Source organism: Sinocyclocheilus anshuiensis, unplaced genomic scaffold, assembly GCF_001515605.1.
Source record: "Sinocyclocheilus anshuiensis isolate Anshui unplaced genomic scaffold, SAMN03320099.WGS_v1.1 scaffold1312, whole genome shotgun sequence".
Classification (NCBI taxonomy): domain Eukaryota; kingdom Metazoa; phylum Chordata; class Actinopteri; order Cypriniformes; family Cyprinidae; genus Sinocyclocheilus; species Sinocyclocheilus anshuiensis.
Window position 1 is genome coordinate 512,984 of NW_015544237.1, and position 11,103 is coordinate 524,086.

At 34.8% G+C, this 11,103-nt stretch overlaps 1 protein-coding gene across 1 annotated transcript in view; it reads left to right on the top strand.

Moving 5' to 3' along the window:
- The window catches only part of nudt12 (nudix (nucleoside diphosphate linked moiety X)-type motif 12), a 22,384-nt gene extending 11,677 nt beyond the window's left edge, over positions 1-10,707 (top strand). Inside the window, exons 4-8 of the mRNA XM_016498397.1 lie at positions 1,077-1,576; positions 4,521-4,688; positions 4,761-4,874; positions 8,615-8,814; positions 10,328-10,707. Of these exons, the coding sequence (XP_016353883.1) occupies positions 1,077-1,576; positions 4,521-4,688; positions 4,761-4,874; positions 8,615-8,814; positions 10,328-10,438 (1,093 nt within the window). The 3' untranslated portion in view covers positions 10,439-10,707. The remainder of the gene's footprint in view (positions 1-1,076; positions 1,577-4,520; positions 4,689-4,760; positions 4,875-8,614; positions 8,815-10,327) is intronic.
- The last annotated feature ends 396 nt before the right edge of the window (positions 10,708-11,103 follow it).

Consider the following 11,103-nt stretch of genomic DNA (forward strand, 5'->3'; position numbering starts at 1 on the left):
GCATAGCAACCACCCCAAGTACCCTAGCAACCGCATAGCAACATCCTAGCAACCACCCCGGGTACCCTAGCAACCACAAAGCAACACCCTAGGAACCACCCCATACATATACATATATATATATATATATATATATACAAACACACATACACATACTGTATATATCGAGTTCATTTCATAATTGATGAATTTTGCAACATTAACATTATTTTCCTGCACTCAAAAAAAGGCCTAAATGTAAGATTGATGCATTTGAAATGCATTTTAAAATTCCCATCTGTTTATATTAAACAGTTTTAACATAAGTGTAATGTGATCATATTTGTCAGTCATACAGAAATGAAACCGGTCAGATTTCTGTAATAGTGTTAATAAACTGAATGCGTTTTAAATACGCAATAACCAGCTTTATATATTTATCATCAATAAATCAAATTTGTTTTAATCTCATATACACACACATATATGCATTTATTAGTTACGGAGTTACATGGCATGCAGGAAAAAAAATAGTAGGCTAAATCATGTGCACGATTTACTATTTCGTTCCCTCGATTTATAAATTGTGCGCACGTTTTAGTACATCGAGGGAGCGAATTAGTAAATCGTGCGCATGATTTATTTATTTTTTCTTGCATGTCATGTGTGGGGCTCCGTAATTAGTATATAATTTTTTGTATATATATTTAATAAAAAAGTATTTAATTGATGCTGAAAATTCAGCTTGGCATCACATGAATAAATTATATTTTAAAGTATATTAAAATAGAAAACTGTTACTTTAAATTGTAATAATAATATTTCACAAAGATTTTTTGCACCCTCAGATTCCAGATTTTCAAATAGTTGTATCTCGGCCAAATATTGTCCTATCCTAACAAACCATACATCAATGGAAAGCTTATTTATTCAGCTTTCAGGTGATGCATAAATCTCAATTTCATAAAATTGACACTTATGACTGGTTTTGTGCTCCAGGGTCTATATAGGTATATATATATAAATGTGACTTGAAGCAAATCAGATTATGATATCAAACCAGCACGTTTATTGTCATCATTCTTGACCTGCACCAGATGCGATACGAGCGTCACGAACCGGTCGGGTCAGACGGCTGGAGACGTGGCTCTGTTCTGGGGTCACAGACACATCGCCCGTCTGCTGCCCAGCAGAGACACAGAAGAGCCAGACATTCACTTCAACAGAGAGCTCCTGGACCGAACGAGCGACAGACGCAGCGACGGCGAGTGGCTAGCGGCCAGAAGAGCTTCTCCAGAGACCGTGTTCCTGCTCTTCCACACTCTCAGTCCTCTGGTGCGCTCCGGAGCGGAGCGTGAGGAGCAGATACAGCTGTGCAAGCTCGGATACGCCGCAGTGCAGGAGCTGCTGGGGAGCAGCCGGACCCTGGAGGTTTTCTTAGGAGTGGAGAAGCAGCAGGTGGACAACGGGATGCTGGCGTGGTTCGCTCTCAGCACTGAAGACGATCCCACTCAACTCCTCAAAGATAAAGATCCCAGCAGTTTCTTCCTTCAGGAAGCCATGCCAGGACTCCTGAGGCTGAGCGACGATGATGCCGGTGGGGTTTTTCTCTTAAACACATAACTCTCACTCCACCATATAGAGCAGCAGTGGTTATTTTACATTTACATTTAGTCATTTAGCAGATGCTTTTATCTAAAGCGACTTACAAATGAGGAAGCAATCAAAACTAACAAAAGAGCAATGCTATAACAAGTCTCAGTTAGCTTAACACAGTACACAAAACAAGGTTTTTTTTTAATTATATGTGAGCCTGGACAGCAAAACCAGTCATAAGAGTACATTTTTGGAAATTGAGATTTATGCATCATCTGAAAGCTGTATAAATAAGCTTTCCATTGATGTATGGTTTGTTAGGATAGGACAATATTTGAAAATCTGGAATCTGAGGGTGCAAAAAAATCTAAATATTGAGAAAATCATCTTTAAAGTTGTCCAAATGAAGTTCTTAGCAATGCATATTACTAATCAAAAATTAAGTTTTGATATATTTACAGTAGGAAATTTACAAAATATCTTCATGGAACATGATCTTTACTTAATATCCTAATGATTTTTGGCATAAAAGAGAAATGTATAATTTTGACCCATACAATGTATTGTTGGCTATTGCTACAAATATACCTGCTTTTGTGCTCCAGGGTCACATATTATGAATAAAAAGAAAACAGATAGAATAGAAAGAGAATAGAAGCAAGCTAGTGTTAGGGGCTTTTTTTATTTGCTTTTGTTAATTGTCTAATAAATAAAAAGAAAACAAATAGATAGAATACAAAAAGAATAGAGACGCTAGTGTTAGTTAGTTTTTTAAGAAAACAAGCAGTTAGTAAATTAATAGAGTGCAAGTCTAAAAAGGGCAGTTTTTTTTAAAGAATAGAATTAGAATAGAGAGTGCTAGAGTTAGAGGGTCAAATAAAGATGGAAGAGATGTGTTTTTAGCCGATTCTTGAAGATGGCTAAGGTCATTTTAGTATCATTGATATACTATTGATTTTTAAAAAATGTAATTTTATTGTTATATTTTAATTTTAGTTACTGTAAGCTTTAGTGTATTCTATTTAGTTTATTATAGGTTTTAGTAATTTTGATGTTAGTTTTTTGTAATTGTCTATAATATGTCTATACTTTTTTTCCCCCCAGTTTTTTTTTAGTACTTCAAGTTAAACTAAAGGAAAATAAGATATGATGCCTCAGCAACTAGCTGATGTAAAATACGTTTTTATATTTTATTTTATATCAGTTATTTTATAATTTTATCTCAAGTAATGAAAATGTATTTTATGATTTTAGTTTTATTGACTTTCTTAAGTACTTATTTTAGTTATTTTAGTAGCCTATCATTGACATACTATTGTAGTTTTTTTTTATTAAACAATTTTTTACTTTCATCTTAATTTTAGTTTGTTATAAGTTTTACTTAATTTAAATAAACAAAATATATATTTTTTCAGTTTTAGTTATTTTACTAGAAGTTAAGCTGAATGAAAATGAGAAATTTGATTAGTTGAAATAAAATACGTTAACCGTTTTTTTATGTTATTTATTTCAATCATTTAAAAAAATTATTTCAAGTAATGAAAATGTATTTTATGATTTTAGTTTTATTGGTTTTAGTTTTTGCTGAGGTGGTTATGATTTAAAATAAGACAAAACAAGTAAAGAAGAATTTAAGAAGAATCAAGATCACTGTCAAGAAAAACTGATTTTTAAAAGTGTGAATTATAAACCTGGAAAAAGTCATGGAAATTAATCAAATCTTAAAATTCAGTGGACATGTTTATAATAAATATAATTTTTCTAGGTGTTTCAAGCTCTGAAATATTTCAGCAGCTTGAAATTGAGTAATAAATATCTTCAAAAATTCTTATTGGTAATCCTGATCCAGTAAATCCCTGACCCACATTCAGCTCTCAAAACCTCTGGAATCCTGCAACTTCATTATTTTAATTAGAAGCAACTAAAATTATTATTTTAATCTCTGGACAGTCCTAGTTTCCGTAAATTGGAAAAAAAAAAAAAAAAAAAAAAAAAAAAAAACAGTACAATAAGGTTCCATTAATTAACATTAGTTAACACATTTCCAAAACCCAAGGTTGCTTTACAAAGTTATTAAAAAAAAAAATTTGGCAAATAGCAAACATCCATAAGTACAATTCACAGACCAAGAGCTGAAGAGTAATATTCAGAGAGAGAAAAAAAGCTTTTTATGAGGTATTTATTCATCTTTATTAACATTAGTTCATATTAGTTCAGGTCCATTAAATAATATTTACCGATAAAATATTTGATTTTAAAAATGTATTGGTAAATGTTGAAATTAACAAACTAAGATGAAATGTTTTAGAAATATTTTTTCATGTTACTTAATGTTAAGAAAAGTAACATTTTTGTAAAGTCTTTCAGTACCACTGAGATACTATTATTGTTTTTGTTAATATTTTTAATTTCTTTCATTCTTTCATGTCTATGTAGTGTTTATAATTTTTTTTTTTTTGTCATTTTAGTACATCAAGTTAAACTCAATGAAAATAAGAAATGCTGCATTGGAAACTAGCTGAAATAAAATTAATATTTGTATATTTTATTTCATTTAACACTTGTTTTATTTCAAGTAATGGAAATGCTTTTTTTAATGGTTTCAGTTTTATTGAATTAATTATAATCCTGAACCCAGCTTTGTTATTATAGCAGAGGAACTATTTTAGTTTTAAGCTATAAGTTAAGTTAAGCTATTAGTTTTATTTAAGTTATAAGTTTTAGCACAACTGAATCTCTGTGTTTAGATATTTATACTAGAAAACCAGACAAAAACACTAAGCAAGAGAATAATTTTTTGCAGTGTAATTTTGCTATCCTCACTTACATAAATGAAGTATAGTGTCCTGCGCCCACTATTAAAAATAATATCTGGTGTCTGAATAATTTTTGGTTTGACCGTATCATCCTTATGAAACAGTATATGGTTGTTATTTTACCATCAGGTGTGTTGGCTCAGGCCCGATCAGTCCTCGCATGGCACAGCCGTTACCGCTTCTGCCCGACCTGCGGCGGCGACACCAAAGTAGAGGAGGCCGGCTACAAGAGGACCTGTTTGAGAGCAGGCTGCAGGAGTCTCCAAGGCGTCCATAACACCTGTTACCCCAGAGTTGGCAAGTAACCACTCCGTTACGGCTGTGCTGGAGCTCAGGAGAGGGATGTTTCACAGTCTGTCTGCTCCTCAGATCCCGTGGTCATCATGCTGGTGCTCCACCCCGACGGGAAGCAGTGCATGCTGGGACGCAAGAAGATCTTCCCTCCGGGAATGTTCTCATGCCTCGCCGGCTTCGTGGAGCCAGGTATCTGATAATGAAGCCGCGGTGCTTGAGTAGAGATTCAACGATATCAAAATCTCACGATATGATAATATGTGACCCTGGAGCACAAAACCAGTCAATTTTGTAAAATTGAGATTTACACATCACTGAAAGTTGAATAAATAAGCTTTCCATTGATGTATGGTTTGTTATGATAGGACAATATTTGGCTGAGATACAACTATTTGAAAATCTGGAATCTGAGGGTGCAAAAAAATCTAAATATTGAGAAAATCATCTTTAAAGTTGTTCAAATGAAGTTCTTAGCAATGCATATTACTAATCAAAAATTAAGTTTTGATATATTTACGGTAGGAGATTTACTAAATATCTTCATGGAACATGATCTTAATATCCTAATGATTTTTGGCATAAAAGAGAAATGTATAATTTTGACCCATACAATGTATTGTTGTCTATTGTTACAAATATACCCCAGCGACTGCTTTTGTGCTGCAGGGTCACATATCGCGATATGAAGTCCATGATACGATATTTAAAAAAAAAAAGACAAATGGAAGAATTGGAAAGAGATGAAAATGTTGTACATTTTAAAGTTAAATTCTTCTGTCTAATGCACTTTTGAGAGTTCAAAACGAAGAGCTCCAACCCTATGTTCTTAACTAAGAAAACTTAAATCAGAAAAAAAGTCTAGTGATGTTGCGTTCAACACAGACGCTCCGAAGCTTGTATAAAAAAATTAATTAAAAAAATTCACATTCAAGCACTGTATCGGAGCTTGATTCGTTTTGTAAAAAGCACGTGATCTGACGTCTAAAGCTTCGTTCGCATGAAAACCACGACTGCTTCAGTGTTTGGTTCAAACGAAGCGCCGTTTCCTTTACATTACACTACATTATAATGCGCTTGCATTGCTTTTTTTTTTTTTTTTTTAATCTAATCATAATGTATATATTAAGCTCAAATGAACTTTGCCCATGAAATAAGGAAGAGTTAAAATAGACAGATCACAGGTTTAATTTATGCTTGATTTATTATGCCACAGCATAAACCGTTTTGAAAAGCTTTTGAGTTATGCACCTTTTTCCAATACAATTGTGTTGAAAGCTTCAGAACGCTTCACTTCGCCATCACTAAAAAAAGTAAGTGAATTGACTTGTACCTGAACTTTAAAGGGGAATCAACCCTCTTTTTACATTCACACTGGTGTTTTAGGATGCCAAACAAATTAGAATATAATAATAATAACAACAATGACAGTAATAGCCATATATTGTTAAACAATTGCACTGTAAAATAAATGAAAACCTATTGTATCTGTTAGATTTCTCAAGACTTCCACTCTTGAGTCTATGGCAGCCCATAGAACCGCTTGTGGGAAAGTTGTTAAATTTGGCACACTGATAGAGGACAGTCTCAACATTAACCACAGCAAGTTTGGAGTCTCTAACTCAAACTCTCTAGCGCCACCACTTGTCCAAAGTTTCACTCATGTTTATGTTAATTTTTGAACCGTAAGGGGCTAGAAACAAAATTATGTTTTCCTCTGATTCCTTGGCTATAGACGATTTGATTTGAACATTTTTCTGCCATTTTTAAATAAAAAAATATATATACTTTTTCGAACTCTTCCTAGACCGTTGCTCCGATTTTCACGAAAATGTAACCAGATCATCTTCAGACCATGCCAACAAAAAGTTATGGAATTTAAGTCGATTTCTCAAAACGTTTTCGAAAAACACGCAAACAAATTTTACGTAGCGCTTGTGAAAATAGACACAAGGCTGTATCTCCTCAACGCTTTATCGTATTCACACCAAACTTGGTCCATGTCATCACAAGCATGTCCTGAGGTTACATGTTGCGTTTCGGCGCAGCACCACCTAGTGGTCAGGAGATATGAAAAAATTTTTTTTTGCTTATAACTTCTGAATGGTTTAGCCAAAAATAACATAACTGGTCTCTTTAGATTCGGTGCAGCATGCCGAGTCGAACCATACCATGGCGAACCATTTTCCCATGTCAGCCGTTTTGGGCGTTGGCCATTTTTAATTTTGTCGTAAAATGCTATATTTTACGAAAGCATTGACGTACCTTTACAAAACTTGGTATGTGTCTTCGACACCATGCCCTGGCAGTACGCAAAAAGTTTGGGGGCAGCGCCACCTTGTGGTCAAAAGTTATAACGAACTTTTGAAAAATGCTAATAACTTTTGACTAAATTAGCCTATTGTAACGAAACTGGTCTCAATATATTCCTTGGACCATAGTTGGCCAAACTTCCAGCCCGCCATTTTGTTTAATGTTGAAAACCTGAACTCCTCCTAGACTGTTGGTCCAATTTTCACCAAATTTGACTCGGATCATCTTCAGACCATGCTGGCAAAAAGTTATGGATTTCGTGTCGATGTACGAAACGGTTTTTGTTTAGCGCATCTACGAATTTGCAGGAAAGATGCCAAACTGCATCTGAGGCTGTATCTCTGCAAAGCTTTGATATATTGACACCAAACTTTGTGTGAGCCATTGTCTCAACACACAGAACACACCACACCTATTTGATAACAGCGCCACCTATTGGTCAAAAGTGATAAGCCAATAAATCATATTACTAGTGGTTGTAATCATGATTTTTCAGCCATTTTGACTAAAATCATCTGAAAATGGTTTTGATTACTCATTGCTGCAGTTGGTCTGATGCTCCATACCATGCTTAGCAACTCATTTTGCACCTGTTGTGCTTGGCCCCTTAATTGCTGCTTGCAGCTATATTTTGAATTTGGTCTGCATTTAAACCGCTAGCTGTCAGCAATTCATACTGCACTTTTAAGCTTTTATTTTGACAGAAAACTTTCACTCAGTCTAACTACAAATCTAGTGAAATGCTGTAATCATCTGCTGCGAAAATAAAGCAGAACTGCTGGCCGCTGCGCTGTCAAACGCGCGCTAAACTCACAGCAGATTCAATAAACGAGTTGACTGCATTCATTCAGTGTGAACTGAGGCGCGGAAAACACCGGATCACGAGCTGATCGTCTGAATGAAGTGTGCGCTTCGCTTTCAAACGCACAGCAAAAACAGACTTGATGAAGGCATTAAGCCATATTGTGCTTTCGTTTGAAAGATACTGTGCCAAAGCATAATGGCCCAAAACACAACTTTAAAGACCTTTTATGCTAGAATAAGAAGTTTCAATGTGGCCCTGGAGCACAAAAGCAGTCTTAAGTCGCTGGGGTATATTTGTAGCAATAGCCAACAATACATTGTATGGGTCAAAATGATCCATTTCTCTTTTATGCCAAAAATCATTAAAATATTAAGTAAAGATCATGTTCCATGAATATATTTTGTAAATTTCCTAGCGTAAATATATCAAAACTTAATTTTTGATTAGTAATATACATTGCTAAGAACTTCATTTGGACAACTTTAAAGATGATTTTCTCAATATTTAGATTTTTTTGCATAGAAAACATACAACATAGTTGTATCTCAGCCAAATATTGTGCTATCCTAACAAACCATACATCAATGGAAAGCTTATTTATTCAGCTTTCAGATCAAAAATTTGAAAAAGGATCAAAAATTTACCCTTATGACTGATTTTGTGGTCCAGGGTCAAAAATATATTTTTAAAACTACACTTTTTGCCCGGAAGACCTATCGTTTCATATCGTCATGTGACCACGATAAGATTGCGATATTGATGATATGGTTAGATCCCTGTCCGCGGTGATTGATGAGGAGCGTGTGATGCTCAGGGGAGACGCTGGAGGCGGCGGTGAGGAGGGAGGTGCAGGAGGAGAGCGGCGTTCAGGTGGGACCCGTGCAGTACCTGTCCTCTCAGGCGTGGCCTATGCCCTCCTGCCTGATGATTGGCTGCCACTGCGTCGCCGTGACGATGGACATCAAAGCAGACCAGAACGAGATCGAAGAGGCACGCTGGTTCACCCGGCAACAGGTGAGATATTAACCCTTGTGTGTCCATTAAAAAAAAAAAAATGCTCACAAAATATTAGATATTAATATTTTTTTCTGCTTTCACTGACATGCCAAAACTACAAAAAATGCATTCATTTTCATGATTTTAACCCTTTAAATGCCAGTTTGTTTACATCATTTGTCATTTGTATTTTTAGTTATTTTAGTATATCAAGTTACTCTAAACAAAAATACAAAATGTTGCATTGGCAACTAGTTTAAGTAATATATTTTAGAAATATTTACATGTATATATTTATATTCATATAATTTATATTATATATAACATAACATATTTTTCTTAAATATATACATGCATGTGTATTTATACATACATATACATACACAGCACACACACATATATTATGTACACCAAACTTTATTTAAAAATGTAAAGGTAGTAAAAATTTGAAGCCTTGTCCACAGAATGAAAGCATATTAACTAAAGAATGCATGATTTAATGCTTAAAGGGCACTGGGATTAAATACTGCATTTTTAATGGCTTTCGATGGGGGCATTTTTGTTCTTAAGGTCCTATTTTTTGTACCTAGTATAAAATAGATTTATGAAAGGACATGAGGGGGAAATATTAAAATTCCAATAAACAAACATTTTGGGTAAAATTTATGCTGTTTGCTTTAACAGGCAAAATTATCAAAAAAGCAAAAATTAAAATGTCCCTAAATACACAAGAGTTTAAGGAATAGTTCACCCAAAAATGAAAATGTACTCACCCTCATCATCGTCTGAGATTAGGATGAGTTTGTTTCTTCATCAGGTTTGTAGAAATGTAGCATTGCATCAGTGTCTCAGCAATGGAATGCTCTGCAGTGAATGGGTGCCGTCAGAATGAGAGTCCAAACAGCTGATAAAAACATCACAATAATCCACAAGTAATCCACAGCACTCCAGTCCATCAGTTAACATCTGGAGAAGACAAAAGCTGAAACTAATCCAGCATTAAGACCTTTTTAACTCAAATACCATAGAGTCTATAATCCATAATAACTCTTCCTCCAGTGAAAAAGTGTTCTGGTCTGAATCAGGAGAGAAATCTGCACAGATCAAGCAGCGTTTAAACAGTTCTAAACACATATGTGGCTGGATTTTGATGTGAGAGACAACAGCAGATGCTCTTTTTGACTGGAGGAAGTGTTATTATGGATTATAGACTCTATGGTATTTTAGTTAAAAACGTCTTAATGCTGGATGTGTTTCAGCTTTTTCCTTCTCCAGATGTTAACTGATGGACTGGAGTGCTGTGGATTACGTGTGGATTATTGTGATGTTTTTATCAGCTGTTTGGACTCTCATTCTGACGGCACCCATTCACTTGCAGTGAGACACTGATGCAATGCTACATTTCTACAAACCTGATGAAGAAACAAACTCATCCTGATCTCGGACGACCTGAGGGTGAACACATTTTCAGCACATTTTAGGCTGAACTATTCCCTGAACAGAGTGTTTACCGTGTTTCTCTGCTGTTCAGGTGATGGACGCTCTTGTGAAAGACAAGCGAGCCGTGTTCATCATGCCGCCCAGACAAGCCATCGCTCACTATCTGCTCAAACACTGGATCGGCTGTAACGCAAACCTCTGAACCGGGGTTAAAATGCTTCTTTCGTGGACCACATGAGAAGATGTGTTAATCAAATTGATTTAATGTGTGAAGCTTGTTCGATTATAGAAGATAATGCAGTAATATAACTCCAATTAGATTACTTTGACATGCTCATCTCTGACTAATAACAGAACAATATCTCCTGATTGTAACGTTGAAACAAGTATTTTCTCTGAATCTGCTTTGAAATTATAATATGCATTGTGAAAAAGGCTAAACAAATAAACTTGAATTGAATTGAATGTGCTGTTTTCTCTAGTCGACACAATCTTTAAACAGTGTAATTCCGTGTATTTCTGATGGTTTATCGTATATATGCTGCTTCTTACATGATTTGGAACACCATGACTGATATTACACAATACAGTAACTGTGAAATACAACATGGCATATTTCATCAGGCTTTGTCAACATTTTCGTCATTTACAGCCTGAGATCTTGTTTCTATAGTTCTTTACACGCAGTGGTTCTCAACCTTTTGTTTGACTTTTCTGGAGTTTATGGATTTTTTAAACAATATTTTACTCGGTTACTACCCAATGAAAGATTATAGAAAAAAAATGCATATTCAATATAAAAATGCTCAAGATTTACTTTTTGAGGTTAAGAAATCACACTTTCAAGATTAGTCTTCCTCAAATATC